Raw genomic sequence first — 19,149 nt, 5'->3', positions numbered from 1 at the left:
GTATCAAAAACCTAGTTCGAGCAAAGATTTTTCCATTTGATATATCTTTCATTTCATTCATGCAAAATGTATATTTGCTTTATTCAATTTTTCTACAAAAATGCAAAGCTGCTACTATCTTTGTATATATACTGAATGGAGACGAGCGATTTGAGCAACGTGCAAGCTCTCTGTTTGCCACATTTCAAGACAAAAATTATAAGATTTTAGCCAAAATAGACAATACTTTATTAAGTGCACGACATATCAAATGCATAAAGATGAGAAGTTAATTTCTGACTCGTTGTTAAAGAAAAGTACGTTATTCGAAGTGAAAATTCCTAATTAATCAAGGTTACAATTGTTAAGCCAAGAGCCCAAAAAGCAAAAAATATAAGAAAAATTAAGTAGTAGAGAATCCAACTTTTTGGAACCCTAGAACAAGATTAATTTTTTTTTTTTTTTTTTTTAAAAAAAACTCACTAGAATATTGGTGGGATTTCCATCACTCCTTCAACTTGACCTGCACTTTCATCCAGCAACCACTTCTCAAGAAATGATAATGGAGGATTATTGTTGTCGATTTTCGCCTTATTATGCTGATCATGATCATCATGATGATCAAGTAGCCCACAGCTGCTCTCGGAGCCCTTCTGGCTAGAGTCACACGAAGATTTGTCACAGGCCATGCTAGTCAATTTGTGATCATCAAAAGACAAGATGCACTCCAAGTCATGATCAGCTGGATTAATCCCATTTGCACCGTCATGCTGATCAAGCTGCTGTGGCCTGTAGCACTGTACCGATGAGCCGGAGCCATCGTTGCATAGCTCAGACGGAACGATTTTCCCAAAATCGCGATAGAATCTGTCGCGATTTTCGTTCATGTAGGAAGTGTTAGCAGTGTTAGGGGATGATCTCATCCACCCCTCCAGGAGTCTTGATATGTTCTCAGCGCTGGAGGCGTAGACCGACGAATTTTCACTCAGCATGCCGTGGCCTGATTGGTGCTTGCTGTTCTCATTCATGGCCCTCTGATCACCGTAGCTCTTGGACAAGAACTGATGGTAATGGGCTGTTGAATCAGATGCTGTCTGGGGTTGCAAACTACCTGATTGCAACTTCTTGAGCTTCTTCTTCAAGTGAGTGTTCCAATAGTTCTTGATGTCATTGTCTGTTCTTTGTGGGAGGTATGTTGCTATAGCAGCCCATCTGCACCAATCAGATCACAACCGTCTGATTATAATCTTTGACGATCAAGAATCAGATAATATAATCATGATGAACATATATATATAAATCAATTACTTGTTGCCCAACAAAGCTTGGAGATGGATGATCATCCCTTCTTCATGTGGGGTGAAGTTTCCCCTCTTGATCCCAGGTCTCAGGTAATTAGTCCACCTGAGCCTGCAACTCTTGCTGCACCTCATCAACCCTAAAACCAAAACAAGAACAACGTCGTTCGACTAAATTATCGAGCAAATATATACCAAATCAACTCGTAAAATATATCACAAAACAACATAATCCAATCCCGAATACAACTTTTAGTACATATTCATGAATTCTTCAAAAAAACACAAAAAATCAAAGAATTATACGTACCGGTGTTTGTCGGTACCGCCCTCCAGTTTCCGGGGCCATGTTCTTGAATATAGGAGACCAAAATGATATCTTCCTCAGGAGTCCATGGGCCTTTCTTGATACCAACTTTATCACAACATGGAGGTCTTCCCATTTTCTTGTTTCTTGATTTGGGGGGGAGGGAGGGGGTAGGTGGGGAGAGAGGAGAGAAGTGATGAAGAGCTCTCTATATAGTGACAAGAACTTGTGAGATGAGAGAAGCTGAAATAAAAAGAGGTGGTATATAAGTACAGATAGGGAAAAAGTCAATATGGCTACAACTACAGGAAGAAGATCATAATTAGGGTAAAACAAGAAAAATTTTGGTCCGTATCCAACTACATCGAACCTGAATCGATCATATGGGAAGTGCAATACACTTATCGTGTAATTGGTGTACAGTTTAAGAAAAATGACAAACCACAAAACAAGGATGCATATTTGTTATATGATTAATTTCATTCGATCAAACCTAATCCGGAACAAAAATTTTCCATAAAAGAGTTGAAGAATTGTTCATATTTTCTGGGTGTTATGGGATCACGTGGTGACACTGCACCTCTTTTATTTTTGTGTTGACCTAAGATGAACTTTGCATGTGAAGTTATTTCCGAATTATGTCCATAATTGATGAAACATTAACATCTTCATTTTGCAGCAGAGAGTGTGGTACCTTGTGCTGGTGTGGGTTGTACTTGATTCTTGAAGGGCAAGAGGGCCCCCCCTCCCCCTTCCATTGACAGTGGGATGCAGTATTTTCCTAGGATGTAATCCTACTACTAGTGTTGTGTTGACTTGACTGCATCCGTATATTATGGCAGTTAATGGCGGTTGTTGGACATTGCAAGTACTTTCTAGCTAGTCAGATGAAAGCCCATACTTTCAGTACTTTCTTGGGCCCCGGCCCAACTCAATATAGTCCGGACTTATCCTAATGTTTGGATTTTTGTTTTGAGTGTTTTGTTTTGTATTTTAAATATAGAAAAGAAAAATAAAGATAAATAAGTATATATGTTGAAAATAAATATGATGTTTGAATTTATGTTTTGAGGTAATTTAAAATATTTTAAAATAAGTGGTGTAGGTTTAATGTTGGGATTTGGGAGACAAAAATAATTGTTCACTGTCAAATTATATTTTTTTATATATATTTTTATATATAAATATTGTATATTCAATGTTATATTTTTTGAGTCACAAATCACTGTTTATAGTCAAATCATGTCTCTTTTATATTATATGTATATAAGTATATATATATATATATTATACATAAAAAGTTGAAAAATAAAAAAACACACAAATAAGGTGTAAAAACATAAAAATAAATATTGAGTGTGTTTTATCTTGTCTGGAAAAATGCAAAAACATGCATCCAAACATAGTATATGTGTTTTACTCCCGTAGATTGAATTTTGGGAAAAAATACGTAACCTTTATTCATTTATGAGTAAATTATAACGATCTTTTATAAGATTTGGTATAATTATGAATACCCCTCGTTGTTTTAAAAACTACCAGTACTCCCTAATTTTATCGATTGTTTAACAATTAGCCAATTCATTAGTCTCTGTTAAGTTTTCATCCATTTTTTGTGGTCTAACCAAAATGCCATTGTGAGATAAAAATTATAATTTTATATTTTTATTTTTTTTTATTTTCTTTACAGACTAAGTTGATAATTTTTTTATAATTTTTCAAAAGTTTCATCATCATGTTCCATTTTAGTAAGGACAAAGTTAACAATTTTATACCTTCATCAAATAATTACAGAATTTCATCAAACATTATAAAGAAATTTGTAATTTTTCAAATAATGAGAAATACTCATAATTACAGTAAAACCTCTATAAATTAATAACCTTGGGACCATGAAATTTTATTAATTTAGAGAGATATTAATTTATCGATAAATTAATATTTTATTAATTAAAGGAGATATTTTTTAAATTCAGCAAATTTAGTACATATGTATTGAAAATAAATGAATTCATATATGTTTCATTGATTATATTCATGCATCAATTAATTTTTTATAACTAATTAAATATATTCATGTATAATATCAATTCATTATTTACAATTAACTACTATATTCATAGATAAATGTATCAATTCATTGGAATAACTTAAATATACATGTTTACATTTATTTGTTGCACTTAAATAACTATTATACCCAATTAAATATATTCATGCATGATGAATGAAACATATACTACACATAAATCTCAATATGATAATAAAATAATTCATAACACCCAACCATGTTTTCTCATCTAAAATGCATCACAAAATCATCCATGAATGATCAAATGCGTAAAGCATTACAGACTTCATATTTTAGTAAATTACCATAATATTTATAATTGTAGTATTTATGAATTATTAATTTAGAGTTTTAATGGGACCTAATATTTATAAAGGAATTTTCAAAAAATTATTATTTTATTATCTTATCGAATTTGATGATTTTTTACAAAGGCCCAAGTCGGGACCGGAGGATTTTATTATTTTAGAGAGTTTATTAATTTATAGAGTATTAATTTATAGAGGTTTTACTGATATATCAAATATTAAGAGATATCGTTGTAATTTACCCTTAAATTATTTAACCAACTGTATCTCCACCCACTCTTCCTCTCTTGTTTGTCCACTTAAATTTTCTCCAATGTGAAACGGAATCGCTCAAGCGAGCACAGCATTACGTTAACGACTTTATACTTTTGTACGTGTATTTTATAAACTTCTTTCTCATGGACTATATATACAACAAAGTTAAAAGCAACTTCCTTGTTCACTTGTCTCTCAAATCGATCACTTTTACCAATTTCATCGACAACTCAGCATTTTATCCACACCTTTCTTTGTATTAGAAAATCTTTCAATCAATTTCGATTCGGGACGAAAAATTATGATACTTTTAAAATAGTTTTGATTCAAAAATGTTTGAAATTTAAGAAAACGAACAAGCTTTTTAGAGGTTCAAATTCTGTACAAATATCGTACCTGAATGGATTCATGTGTCGTGATTTTAGCCTTCTAAATATTGAGTGTTTGACGATTGTGATTTCAGATCACCAACCTCAGATTGAATCGCACCCAATCCAATTCGACTAAAAAGTGTGCGAGGTTCTATAGGGAACAATTTTGTCTTTTTGAAGGGCACCTCATGTTAGACCTATCAAATCCATTACTGTGTATTAACATGTATTAATATGTGCTCATATATTTATTGAGCACTAGTTGTCGTTGCACGCGGTTCCCCCGAGCATATAAAAAAATTATGATGTAAGATGAAGAAAAAAAATTGTGATAAGAAAGGAAAAAAGATATGTGAGAAGAAAGAAACATAGGGTGAGATAATAGAGAAAAAATATATTGTCATTATACGTTTATTAAAATTATAACGAACATGGATTAATTTGTAGTGGGAGAAACATGGATTAGTGGGTGAGAGGAAAAAAATACAAAATTATAAGATTATTAAAACTTTTGAAAATTACTATTCTAATTATATTTAATTTGGAGGGAAAAAAATGAATTTAAGAGTAAATTTGGGTATTTAAAAATTAATACAACAAAAGATTTTCTTTTATAACACTACAGATATAGATTATTGTTTTTTTATTTGTTTATTAGGCGGGCCTGAAGTGTTGAGGCAGCCCAGTCACGCCCAAACTCCCGCGGCCTAGCGAGGTAAGGGGGCCCCCTGCGGCGTTTCTGTCAGTTTGGGCGGAGGAGGTGTTATTTTCAGCATTGGGCCAAAAAGGTGAGCCCAGTTGCGGATCCAAAGCGAAATGGCGCAAAGATGGTATTGGTATTGCATACTCCGACATCTGTGTCAGTCGTTGGTGAACGAGAACGACGACCTCTTAAGCCAAAACCTGATGATCTGATCTGAGATTACTCCCATAGAATTACTCTCTTCTCCAAATTGCATTTCTCCTTGTGTTGTTTTTCTACACGATAGATAGAGGGGCGCAACAGGTTTCAGAGAAGATGACTGAGGTAACTGCGAATCAATCAATAATTTCTCCATTAAAATTTCTCGTTATAGTTAATTCGATCTACTCAATATTTATCATATGTTTACTGCGGCATTATATGGATAGGTTGAGGCAAATGATGGGCCGCCACCTGTTTTAGATTTGGGAGCCTTTGTTGGCGAATTGACGGTTGAAGATGATGCAGCCAGGTAGGTCGTAATTTCTCCAGATACCATTTTGTAGGTCGTATACATATTCACATCATATGTTTTATGATTTGTTGAATGTGTGGTGTGCCCTGTCATTTTTGTCAGTGATGATGTCTCACTGGAGGGACTAGAGCAAGAGCTTCAAGATTGTAAAACTGATGATGTATTGTACAACAAGTTTTTGCACTCTGCTAGTTGATAATATTAATTTGCTGGATTTTTTTTTTCCATCTTTCATGGGTTTTCTGTTGTTTCCCTTGAAGGTAGTTGCTATGATACTGTCTAAAGGTACAAAATTGCGGGATTACACCAAGGATGTCGAGAATAATCTAAGGCAAATTGAACTCGACTCTATCGAGGTTCTGATTAAATACACTATTTCCTTTGTTTTGATCTAGGCATTTACATTGATCTTGTTTCCTATGATATGTTTTTTTTTTCTTTTTAACAGTTTTGTATGGTGTTGGTTAGTTCATCCTGGAATGTATTGTCCTTTAAAAGATGTTTTACATGACTATAACTATCAGAGCTCTAAAGGGAGAATAGTTTGTAACAAACACAAGTTCCACTAGAATTTATACATGCCAAAGGTCACTCAATAAGATTACGGTAGTTTTGGCGGTTAGCGTATGCTTGAACTGATATATCCATGCATCTAGGATGACTATGTCTAAGGTTTGTAACTCATTTGAGCTACACTCACTTGTCCGAACTCCTTTTCCCTTTTCGTTCAAGCCAGGATTACATTAAAGAAAGCGACAATCTAGTCTCACTTCATGATCAAATTCATGATTGTGACACCATCCTGGCGCAAATGGAAAAGCTTCTAAGTGGATTTCAGGTATCACATCATATATTCTATTACCGTTCAGTTGCTTCTCATTTTACTGAAAGTGTGACTTGGGCGTCACCGCATCAGGCACATGAATTTCACATGCTAGGTATGTCACTTGATAAAAACACTTGAAAACATATAAAGTAGGAGTAAATAAGGATTAAATTGGGATTAATGAGAACCATCTGCTCTCTTGGTCAACGTTTTGGAATTATGTAAGCAAATAAGTTAAGTTGCTGCATTTTCCTATGACTTCTTGTGTGCGAAAGTTCTGAATAAACCTCCTTGTTATACTGTTGATTCATTGTGTTTCTTACTTTAATAAATCACCTCCAGTCAGTAATTTGTCTATCCTCTATCAATCTCTCTACTAGTTGCACCAGAAAGACCATACACTAATTTACTATCATTTGGTAGGCCGAGATAGGTTCAATAAGTTCAGATATAAAGGTTCTTCAAGAAAAATCTATGGATATGGGGCTCAAGCTGAAGAATCGTAAGGTAATGTTGTTCGTTGTACCTCTTTAAAAATTTCAGTGCAATTGTTGGATAAATAAGTTTGTCCTAGGGCCTATTTTGGTGAATTTTCTTTCTTTGCTTTAATTGTAATTTTGGCATGCCATCCCTTTGCCTGTTTGTCTATCTTCAATGTAATGTAAAGAAGCAGTCTCTTATTTTTCACGTCTAAAAAATTATGATTGTCCATCTTATAATAAAAAGTAAAGTTTCCTGGATTGCCAAGTGAGAATTTCTCATAATGATGTTCTTCGGTGTAGAATATTTCCTACAACTAAATCACAGTTAGTCAGGCAATTTCAGCCTGCAGTGTGCATCTTCTGTCTATCTTATGTTGACAATGTTCCTTTAAATACTCTCAATAAGACGTTTGGTCCTTTCTTCTCTTGCTTGCTATATCTCCAGAGACCTTCTTTTGCTTGCTTAGTATTTGTAGTGTGGCAGGGACAACACAAATTGGCATTAAAACATCTAATATGTGTAGTTATCAAATAGTAAAGGACACATTTCTAATAGTATAAGCTTTTAGATCATTATTATGGTATTAAATCCAAGCCAGAGCTGAAGTCCTAGAGCACCCCTTGGCTCAAGAAGAAACTTCAATTTATTCATTTGGTATTGTTTTCTTTGCTGATGTTCTTGTTTTGAGTTTTCCCAATGAGCACCCCTTTTTGGCTCACATGTTTGAAGTACTAGAGTTGTTAACCTATTAGGTTGACATTCTAAAGACAATCGAAATTGAAAGAAAGTGATTCAGAAGGGGCGACTAGTAAATAGGTCCTAAAGTTTGGCATTCTATAAAATTTTGGGCCCAAGTCCCTTAAACCATCCAGTCCAGGATATGTAGATATCCGGACCGCTTTTTGCATGCTTTACACAACTATCCATGTAGCTACAAGAAGATCCAAATGCAGTAACTTTGTGCTTGATTTGTTATGAAGAGATTATTTCTCTGTATAGTTGTGCAAAATATTTTCACAAGCTTTTGTGATGTTTCAAATAGCTTCCATGTTATGCCCGTTATATCTGAAGCCATGATAAGGACTTGTTAATGTACAGGCAGCAGAATCAAAATTGGCTAAGTTTGTTGAGGATATCATCATCCCACCAAGAATGATAGACATAATAGTCGATGGAGAGGTACTTCAGGCTTTTGTTGGTGTGGTTTCTACCACCCTCTTCTCTTACTTTTTTTGATATTTCATTTTGGAAAATCAATATAAATTCTGCACTTGACTCGTAACTTTTTGGTTGCAAAATTTAGATTATTCCTTTATATCTTTAATGTTTTTCATCTTAGATTTTTGTTCTTGATGAAGCATTTAATGTGCTTTTTTACTTATATAAGGCCATTAAGAAATCAGACCTCAAATGAGAAAGTAATAAAATTTGAGGCTTCTAACAAAATATTCATGGTGTAAAGCATCTGAAAATGTAGAAAATTAGTTCGAAAAATTCCACACAACCATCAATGATGTTTTAGGTCATCAATCTAGCCAATGAAATAGAACAATAGTAGATCCCTTGTCTTGTTCAATCCACCCCTAGAATTGAATTTAACTCACTTATTCAAAATTGTGCATCTCCAAGGAAATCACAAGTACGTGAACTATACAAACGACGGATGAGCTGCATAATCAATAAGTGATTTAAGGATTCTCTATTGGATCCAGGATCATCCCGAAACCAATACAATAATACACGCAACATGAGATAGTTATCAGTGATCAAAGAACATGGAGTTCAATAGCTTTCATTTATCCAAATAAATGAAACAAATTTTATTTAACTCATAGAATTATATCCTATGGCAGAAAGGTCCACTAACTGGCTATCCATGGTATATCAATCAATCAATATTCCGGCTCTATTCCTGCTGGATCCAATACAATGGTTGGAACTTGTTCCCTAGCCAACAATTACATAGAGACCCCAAGAAATCATAGTCAAATTTGAGAGCTCGAAAAGAAAACATATATGTCCATGTAATTACAAAACAATTCAAAAATACAATTTGCACACATGACAAATAGTGTTTACCTATTTTTCTTAAAGAACTGATTGTTCTTAAATATAAAGTTTTATCAGAAATCTGAAACCTCTGATTGGATGACAATGAACCCTTGAAACGATAAAATATATTAAATTGCTATCTGGAAATAGAAGTAGAGAGAGGTAAGAATCAATTTACCTGAATTTGCTCAAGTCTCATAATAACTCAAAAATTGGCAAAACTTCACTAATGGTCCTCAATAGAACTCAAATAAATCAATGACAAAATAAGCCAGACATGAATGAAATCAATCTGGCCTGCATGTTGTTGTATAGACTTCCAGATGAATAGAATCTTACACTTTTCCAGAAAGAATAGGATGGAGGAGGTGTGAGATGAAAATCTCATGCATGGTTCTTGAGCCAGCCTTTCCTATCTTATGCTTAGGCCTTAGGGCTTTATTCTCTAATGCTTGGAGCTGTGTCTGTTTCTTTAAGACTTAGAATGTTTTAGTTCTATATCTCCCCTGTCGATATGTTTTCTTTCTGTAACTTATACCATAATTCTAGGCACATTATCTTACTGTGGTTGGAAATCATGCTACTAATTACTGATAGATATTACATTAGGCTTTTCCCATATATTTCAATTCTCAACCTGCGGCCAATGGTGCTGGATGGTTTAACAAATTACCTTATTGCATTACGTCATGGTTAGTGAGCTGGTATTTTGTTTAATAACTTCAGGTGAATGAGGAATACATGAGAACCCTTGAGATTCTCAGTAAAAAGCTGAAGTTTGTTGAAACTGATACCATGGTGAAGACTTCCAAAGCCTTAAATGATGTTCAGCCTGAACTTGAAAAGCTTCGACAAAAAGCAGTTTCAAAGGTATGTACAAAAATAAACATCAACATTGGAAAGGGGAATTGATCTAGTTTAGCATTCATTTGTCACTTGTATTCTGCATAGTCATGGATTTTACTTTCTAAGTTTGTTTGTTCCTCCTGGCTTTGCTGATTGCCAAGAATGTTCAGACATTGGAGAGGCTAAAATGCACTAAGATACTATATGTCAATTGGTCTTAAGTACAATCAATACACTACCAACTCTGGTGAATTTTCAGAAGTTTGTGGCATTTTTACCTGGAGTTATATATCATGGGAATTTCCTGTGTGAATAATTTGCATGCTTCCTCATGTAGCACCTTTTCTTCCAAACTCGTCTTCCTTTAGAACTGTATGCTCGCCTTTGTTGCAGGAAGACAAGCATACAGTTCTAAAGGAAGCAGGCATGTGTTTTACGCTGGGGGTTGGTGTCCCTGGTGTGCTTATGGTGTATTTTACACTGTTGGAAGCGACAAACCAGCCTGAGGAAACTTTATTCAGACAGAAATGAAGTTTCATCCATGGATTGGCAAAGACAAATATAACTGGAAGAGTGCATTTTTGGCTGCCAGCATAGATATTAACATTATGAGTTCTTGCAAGCTGACCTTTTTAGATTTGATAGCAAGTGCTTTTTTTTTTCTCTAGATGAGTATGCCCATGGAAACTTCATTATGACTTTCTATATGGGGAATTTAGAAGCCTTTGAAAGATTTATGCTGATTTCGTCTTCTGCATCACAGCAAGTTTGCGGCAAAGTCATTGCAATTTGATCTTTATCTGTAAATATATCATGCTGTTTGGATTAGCCATTATATGATTAATTGCTTGAAAATTAGGTAATTCTTTGATATATACCTTTACTTAATCGTTTTTCTTTTGTGCCCCTTGCTAAAGGTATTTGACTTCATTGTTCAAAAACTTAATGCATTAAGGAAACCCAAGACAAATGTCCAGATCCTTCAACAAAATGTTCTTCTCAAATACAAGTAAGTTGTATTACATAGAACTTCGAGAAATGCTTCTATGCATGATGAGATATTACCAGATAGAAACGATTTGCCATTCTTTTGCCGTGCTTATATGCGTGCAAGTGTGTGTGTATCTATATTCTTTCTCTTTACCAGGTTGATTGTTAAAGGTGTGATTTAGGTGTTATAATGGTTAGGGCTTAAATTAGATGCAGTTAGATTGGGGGCTAGGCCCCATCAAATTAAGTCTCCACATTACATGGATGAGGTATTACATCAACTATATGCAGATTATATGCAGCAAATGTTTCCTAGGTCAACACCATAATTTATATTTGGAAAACGAATTCTTTGTTTGTGGAGATAATGGATCCAGAATAATTTGGCTAGCAATTTTTGAATCTTTATTTCCTGAGCAGGTAAGAATTTTATCTTGCACTTGAAAAATATTAAAAGGTGCTGCATGCTTGGTTGGGTGGTTGAAGTACTTCATTGTCTCTTATTGGTTAGTAATACTGTTGTGTTCAATGTGCAAATGTATCGTGAACACAGGCCTGACTTTGTGGTTTTTGTAAATAGTACATCAGATATAACACTTGATATATTTTGATGCATGTGCAGATATGTAATTTTGTTTCTTAAGGAGCACGGAAATGAGGTCTATCTTGAGGTTCGAGCTGCATATATTGACACCATGAATAAGGTAAAATGCATTATGTTGATTCACAAAACCTAGATTAGTAGTTGATTGGTCAATGTTTACTACATTCCCGAGGTCTGTCACTTTCTTTAAGTGGTTGTGGAAATTTATTTTGATGTACTTCGCAAATGCGCTGCATCTTCTACCTTCCACAGCTTTTATTTACACCATTTGTGTGAACTGGCTTCTCATTGACGTTTATGATTGTTAATTATCAGAATATTCACACTGGAAACTACATTTCCTCCTCACCCCACTTAAAGTTAAAATCAAACAACATTCATTGTGCTATACATTTGCCTCTTTTCTATATTTTCTTGTCAAATCTGTCTTATTTCTATATTTTATTGGCAAAATTAGTTGATTACCTTGTGTCTTCATTTCTCGTACTTCAGTTTTAAGCTCTGCTGCAATTTTCAATTATCATTGGTTAGAAGGTGGCTATGTGGCTCTTCTAAATGCTTGTGTTGCTTACCCCAACAGCATGCGAATAGATTTTGAAGTATAGAAACAATTGGAAGATTTGCTAACTGGCTCTGCAAAACCTTAAGGTGCATGGTTGAAGTGATTTGCAATTCTTTATTAGTGTATCTTACGTCAAGTAGGACTGATGTGCCACATATATCATTAATTGTCTTACCGGATCTTGGCCTTCTTTGGCACTTGTTGGATCTTTCTTTTACTAATGTCATGAAAGGCTCATCTCCTTTTTCTTCTCTTATGGTAGTTAGCCTCCTCTGTGGGAGACCATATTCTCATAAATTCAGTTGCTACTTTTTTGCAGGTTCTAAGTTCAAAAATCCGAGCTTATATTCAAGCCCTAGAGAAGTTGCAACTAGATATTGCAACATCCAGTGATTTGATTGGTATTGACACCAGAAGCACTAGTCTTTTCTCGAGAGGAAGGGAACCTTTGAAAAACCGTTCTGCTGTTTTTGCTTTGGGAGAAAGGATAAACATTCTCAAGGTGTGTATATGCTTAACGTAGCACATTATCCTAACTAGTTGTTTTCAATGCGTAGCAAACATGTCTTATTAAACTAAGGGATAGTTACATTTACTCCTAATTTATGGTCTACTCATACAAATCACACGTGTTTTATGTTGTTATAGAAACCACCCTGGCAGCTAAGCAAGGGCAAGCAGGGGTAGTTGTGTAATGATGATGACGTTTTTAGAGGTGTAAGTATAATTTTTTCAAAAAAAGTAGGGGTGGTTCGTGTAAATGATGTTAACGCTTTTGGTGAGTGTATGCCTAATTTCCAAAAGGCAGGGGTGATTCTGGAAATAGAGCATAGGTTAGGGCGTGTAGATGGAATTTATCCAATGTAATTCTTTATCTTGGGTGAATTGACCTTGGTGTATTTTTTCCTTTAATATCTGCAGCTCTTTCTTTTTTCCAATTTTCCTCTTTGTCATCTTTCTCTCATTAACCAAGAGAACACAAATCCATATTCTCTTTTATCTTTATTCAGTTATTTTCTTGGGGATGCTTTTCGATGTTCATGAGTATAAAAGACCTCCGCATTTTTTTGTTTTAATTTTCCGACTGTACATTTGAATTAGTTTAACACACATATTGCTGCTTTCAGCCATAAACATAAACCACATTGGATTTGGATAGTTTAGTTTACTCGATCAATATGGAACTATAGGGAATAAACAGTCCTCATAAGTTTCTCTTGATATATAGGATGTGTGCTTCAATGGTCCTTGTTGAGGTCTTTATAAGAGATGTCTTACAAATTCGAGACTGCTCCATCATATCTGCTTGAGTGCTGCGCAGGATTTGTAATATATTTATTAGAGATCCAAATTTGGGATGCTATGGTGAGACTGTTCCATGTTATCTTATTCTAGGTCCCTTAAGTTCTATGATTGCTCATAATTAAATGCGCTGTAAATTTCAGGCTTTTACGTTTATGTACCACAATTTGTCTCATTTCCTCATAGGAGAATGAATATGAATTTCAGTTATAGGGATGGCATCAATTCATATATCTCAGGCTATATGGAAACATTTGTTGAATGAGAAATATCTTGTCTGAGCAGTGATGGCTTCCATCTCGATTCCTTTTACTTTTTCAGTCAAGCAAATGCTTGCTTATATTGAATGTGGCAGTTTAGACCCAGTTCTACCCAAGGGAAAAAGTATGCAAGTCAAAACCATTGGCGACAAATAGCACATTGTTTATTGTCATTTTACCCATCCTTTTGCAGTTAACTTAATCTACATTGTGCACCTTATGTAACCTGAGCTAAGAATCAACTGGGGCAGAATGGACTGCAAAAGGCGAAAGCCACTAGGAAGCTGGAAAAGGTTTGGACCGCAATTTTCTTAAAGCCAGTGGGAGGAAACATAATAGAAAATGATGCCTTTGATGTGACACCCAGTAGATCACCTCTTATTGTTTAAGCCTTCACCCCTTATTTCATGCCACCAGTGTTGTTTTGTGTTACCACAATCAACTTCTGTCTATAATGAAAGAAGCTGATTTTATAATTTTGACTAGAAATAGTTTATTCTTGTCCGGCTTTCCCCAGCATAAGTAATTTGACTGTTCTCTTATGTGCCTGCAGGAAATTGATGAGTCAGCATTGATTCCTCATATAGCTGAAGCCAGCTCTAAAAAGTATCCTTACGAAGTCCTTTTCAGGAGCTTGCACAAGCTGCTAATGGATACTGCTGCCTCAGAGTATATCACACTCCTTTTGGTGAATTTTAGTAGTGTTTTACTTTTTATAACAGTATCGATTCTATTCAATATCTTGATCTTACTTGGTATTTACTTTCAGATATCTTTTCTGCAATGAATTTTTTGGAGAACAGTCTATGTTTTATGACATATTTGCAGGTATATGCAACGTAACTGATCTTAAATCTTTAATTTTACCAATAACCATTGTCCATAAAGTAATATTGTATATCTTGATGAGTGATGGCAATGAACCTTTTCTCTTGACAGCATCAATCTCTTTCCCAGGGCACATAATTTGTTTCTAATGATACACAAATTAAGTGATCCATGATAATGATATTGAAACACTTCATTTGCTGAATTGTCAGGTCCTTTTTCAGTAGTTGACGAGCATCTAAATACAATTCTTCCAAATTGTTTTGATGCAATAGGTCTGATGCTCATGATTCGCATTATATACCAGCACCAGGTAACATGCTGGACCGATAACAGTGGCTGTTTTAATTTGAATTTCATTTCCAAACAGATCATAGCAGCTGTATAATCTTAATCCAGTTTTTCTCAATCCTTCCTGAAATAATTCCTTCCATTTGTATGAAATCAAGTTTCTTTTTTCTTTCTCAAGCAAAATTTTTGCCTTTTTCTAAGTATTTCTTTTCCTTCAGTGACGGCAGTTGTTGCTGGTAATGATGGATCTAGTACATATCATTAATCATTAGATTCTCGAAACCAAGCCAAATATCTTGCAAGTTTATCTTGTTACTTTTTTGTTTTTTTGGTTTAGCATGTTATCTAGCGCCTCTTAAGTGTCTGGACTTGAGTGGAAGTAGGTAGCTCTCTCTCCCTCTCTCCCAATTAGTAGATACTACTTATGGGGGTGAATGCTTTATAAATGCCTCATACAAAAGTATGGTATCATACATCTGAATATGGCTTTCAAGTTCTATCCTTAAATCCTCATCTGTATGCATATTATGTGTACTTGCATGGTGAATCTTTATTTTGATTCCGTTTGCAGTTTTGTCCTTCTGAGTTTAATATATATGTTTTCCTCAGCTTATAATGTCTCGGCGTCGAATACCATGTCTAGATTCGTATTTGGATAAGGTATGTATAATCTTTACTAAGTGCATATGTGGCATAACAACACCTGCATGATGGATCTCTGCCTGTGGTTCTCCCTGCATGCGTGGTTTGTGCTTATACAAACGAATGGCTTTAGGGCATCATTTTAAGCTTTAAGCTCATCTTTAACTCCATGCAAATGTTTTTATTCTAAAAAACCAATTTTAATTGCTTTGAAGTCTTTTGTGTAGAAGCTGAATATGATTTTATCATGGTGCATAACTTGAAATAATCATTTGGTATAAATATATCGACACATTCTCTAATGAATCTGAGCAGGTAAACATTTCTTTATGGCCACGGTTTAAGATGGTATTTGACATGCACCTCAACAGCCTGCGAAATGCCAATGTCCGGACTTTGTGGGAAGATGATGTACATCCACATTATGTCATGAGGCGCTATGCTGAATTTTCAGCTTCTCTAATTCAGCTTAATGTTGATTATGGAGATGGTCAGGTTAGAGATACAACATCGCTCTTAGCTTTGAGTCCTTGCTAACTGTTACATTGATGATTGGACTTGCATCATCATTGTTAATGATGAGGTAACTACGTTTCACAGCTTGAACTCAACTTGGAAAGATTGCGAATGGCCATAGATGATCTGCTTGTCAAGCTTGCCAAATTGTTCCAGAAACCAAAGTTGCAGACAGTATTTTTGATAAATAACTATGACATGACAATTGCCGTATTAAAGGTAATTCTGGTACTTAATTAAAGGAGGATGCAAAAGATGAAGTGAATCGCGGACTTTTTAGCTGATTGAGCTGCATCTTAAGCACACTGATAAAAGAGGCATGTCTATGCACATAGACAGTGGAGAATGGGGCTGTAACATGGGCTGCTGTAATTAAAAAAAAGAAAAGGACGGGAAAATAAGATTTTGGCATCATCACTCGATATAAATCACACATGCACACTTGTCAAATACATAGATGCTTCATATATTTTTCTGTGTATCACAGCATGCATCCTGTTTGTGCTTCGTGTATGTTTCAGGAAGCTGGTCCTGAGGGGGGGAAAATCCAAATGTACTTTGAAGAGTTGCTGAAAAGCAATACGACCATTTATGTGGTAACCATGATGGATCTTCTTAACTCTACTTGAGCTGAAAAAAGTCAATTTTATCAAATTGTAGCTGGACAGTTTCAGTTCATTTATTCTGCTGTTCAGTTACCTCTTGAGAAAAATGTTCATTTATGTCCGTGGAGCACTGTTATTGTTATTATTATTATTATTATTCTTTTTTTGTTGATAATACCAATATTTCAAAATCTTTGTTCTAGTTTAAAGAGTTCTCCATTTGGACAAGAGTAGCATGACATTAAGCAAAATGTGTTCCATAAATTTCCTGATGAGTAATGGAGCTAATGGAAGTGCTCTGTTTGCTAGGAAAATTGGCTTGGATATAAACTAACCTTAAGTGGCATCATGTAAAATCTGTTGGATTTATGGGTGATGAATTTTTAATGCAGGAGGAACTTCTTGTGGAGCACTTCAGTGATCTAATCAAGTTTGTAAAGACTAGAGCCTGTAAGTGTGCCGTATATTTTGAAATTTCACTCATCTGTAAATTTATGTTTATGCTTCTCAAGCAATCAGCTGATTTTCTTCCTTGTTTTGTTAGCTGAGGACCCAAGTTCTAGTTCTGAGCGTCCAATCACCGTGACTGAAGTTGAGCGTATTGTCAAGGACTTTGCCAGCAGATGGAAAGCTGCCATAGAGCTGATGCACAATGATGTCATTACTTCCTTTAGTAACTTCCTCTGTGGTATGGAAATCCTGAGAGCTGCATTGACTCAGCTATTGCTTTATTATACCAGGCTTTCAGATTGCATGAAGAGAATTGCTGGAGGGTCTGCTTTGAACAAGGATTTGGTTTCCATTTCTTCGATAATGTATGAAATTAGGAAATACTCGAGGACCTTCTAATAGTTAGTTATTCTAGTAATTTTTCTGGAGTGTGCAGGATAAATGTGTATTTTGTTGGCAGTAGGTAAATAATTAAACTTGTTCTTTTATTGTACATCACATAACCATATAACATTAAGAACCCATCATGCTAAATGATAAAGTGAGAGCGACCAAGTTTGCTCTTCGTTAGTAGTTTGTTGAGGAATACTTAATCTACTTCCATTATTATCAAGGACTATTTATGGGGAAGTTAGAAAGGTGGGATGAGATTTCCGAATTAGCTCTGTTATTTTGTCAATAGTTATTTAAGTTTTTTTGCAATTGGAAGAGATCGTGATAATTCTATGTTTTTAGCACAGTAGTCTGTTTAACTTTTGTTGTCTTTGGTTAACCTCATAAATTCACCTTTATGTGTTGTATCTAGAGGAGCAGCCACTACAGGATGCACTGGCCTTAGAGACAATCCCAATTTTCCAGAATCATGATGTTATGCTTGGTGATTGATTAACTTCATCAGAACAGGAGCCACTTTTTGCTCACCGAAAAATTGTAGTTTTTTTGTCATCTACAAACTAGTAATTTTTTCCAATGTTACAGGTGAAATATGAGAGTGTGAATCATGCATGCATCCAAAGGGTTATCTTACCCAGGTCCACTTCCCCCCGCGGGCTATTGGCAGAAAATGATGATCAATTATCAAGTCCTCACAGGAAGAACAGTATCTGTCAAGACAAGTGAAATTCTAGGATTGTGATAGTGCTAAATGCTAATGAGAGAACATGATCATAGGATTGTCAAGAGGCAGTTTATTTTTACTGCTGAGGTTTCTTTCCTCTTTCCTTGGTTTGACGACTTGAGGTAAATACGAACCTGGCACAGTAGATGCACACTGATTATTTACAAGTAAGAAGCATAACATATTGAACAAGAAAATCTAGGAAATGGTTAATTAAAACACATCATCCTATCTCAAATAGTTGAAGAATCCGACCTCATCCATCAACTCTAAATAATATGGCGCGTTTCCAGGCCTAGCATGATCGACAGGCAAGTCATTGACATTATTTTTGTAACAATTTCATAAAATCTACAAGAATCCACTTGATCACGATTTATTGTCAGCTAACATGGCCGATACGAATAAAGAATATGCAAGTAATGTACGGTAATGGAAACATGACATAAATCACGAGAAAGAAAAAATCTCAAATAAATAAATACATAAATTAAATAGCAGAACTGAATATAGAGAAAAAGCATTCCTGCAAAGTAAGGACTCATAGACAAGTTATGTTAGAAAAGTGAGGAGGTTAAGGTATGTGATTGAGTTGACAGTAACTGTTAACATAGGTTTTCTCAAAAACTGCACAAGAAAGAATGGACCATACTTTCTTGTCTTGCTTCTGGGCTAGAACTCTCAAAAACCGTATGGTAAGTGAACCATAACACCTGCCATCGAAGTAAACATTATTGTCGAAGTCCACTAAGTCTTTGGTTGTATTTCTTGTACGATTGTAATTTTTCATGTGATCATTAAAGTCCAGTTGCATGAAGCTTAATTTCCACTTGTGTTTGCTTGGTTTATCTGATATTTTCATAGAATATGGGCACGGCTGGTTGTCATAAATATACAGGTTCATATATTTTCAAGATACCAGCAAACTTAGTGCAGAAACACTTATTAGAATTGATTTGATTGTCTTAG

At 34.9% G+C, this 19,149-nt stretch overlaps 2 protein-coding genes across 2 annotated transcripts; one reads left to right on the top strand and one right to left on the bottom strand.

Annotated features, from left to right (window-relative positions):
- Positions 1–301: 301 nt before the first annotated feature.
- On the bottom strand, positions 302–1,818 carry MYB60 (myb domain protein 60). The gene is made up of 3 exons (XM_011071650.3): positions 1,588–1,818; positions 1,288–1,417; positions 302–1,191 (listed from the first exon to the last, which is right to left on the bottom strand). The coding sequence occupies exons 1-3, from the start codon at positions 1,718–1,720 to the stop codon at positions 462–464; spliced, it is 993 nt and encodes a 330-aa protein (XP_011069952.1). The 5' UTR covers positions 1,721–1,818; the 3' UTR covers positions 302–461.
- A 3,583-nt stretch (positions 1,819–5,401) lies between these two features.
- LOC105155727 (vacuolar protein sorting-associated protein 52 A-like) lies at positions 5,402–17,633 on the top strand. Its single transcript, XM_088877593.1, has 20 exons — positions 5,402–5,616; positions 5,721–5,803; positions 5,909–5,966; positions 6,067–6,162; positions 6,543–6,644; positions 7,056–7,139; positions 8,214–8,294; positions 9,894–10,037; positions 10,931–11,022; positions 11,626–11,707; positions 12,489–12,671; positions 14,285–14,400; positions 14,501–14,559; positions 14,772–14,872; positions 15,460–15,510; positions 15,808–15,987; positions 16,093–16,227; positions 16,530–16,604; positions 17,006–17,063; positions 17,158–17,633. The coding sequence occupies exons 1-20, from the start codon at positions 5,608–5,610 to the stop codon at positions 17,460–17,462; spliced, it is 2,094 nt and encodes a 697-aa protein (XP_088733719.1). The 5' UTR covers positions 5,402–5,607; the 3' UTR covers positions 17,463–17,633.
- Positions 17,634–19,149: the final 1,516 nt, after the last annotated feature.

Source organism: Sesamum indicum, linkage group LG2 (assembly GCF_026168435.1).
Source record: "Sesamum indicum cultivar Baizhima isolate 11 linkage group LG2, ASM2616843v1, whole genome shotgun sequence".
Lineage (NCBI taxonomy): Eukaryota > Viridiplantae > Streptophyta > Magnoliopsida > Lamiales > Pedaliaceae > Sesamum > Sesamum indicum.
The sequence above is the reverse complement of the archived record's forward strand: the minus strand, read 5'-3'. Positions and strand labels throughout refer to the sequence as shown.

Bases quoted from the DNA above. Each gene is read 5' to 3' on its own strand.
- MYB60 (XM_011071650.3), bottom strand. From the start codon at position 1,720: ATGGGAAGACCTCCATGTTGTGATAAAGTTGGTATCAAGAAAGGCCCA. The intron at 1,418-1,587 runs GTACGTATAATT...TTTTGGTTTTAG, and splicing joins GGCGGTACCGACAAACACCG to GGTTGATGAGGTGCAGCAAG. The intron at 1,192-1,287 runs GTAATTGATTTA...TGATTGGTGCAG, and splicing joins CAAGCTTTGTTGGGCAACAA to ATGGGCTGCTATAGCAACAT.
- LOC105155727 (XM_088877593.1), top strand. The intron at 6,645-7,055 runs GTATCACATCAT...ATCATTTGGTAG, and splicing joins AGCTTCTAAGTGGATTTCAG to GCCGAGATAGGTTCAATAAG. The intron at 8,295-9,893 runs GTACTTCAGGCT...TAATAACTTCAG, and splicing joins ACATAATAGTCGATGGAGAG to GTGAATGAGGAATACATGAG.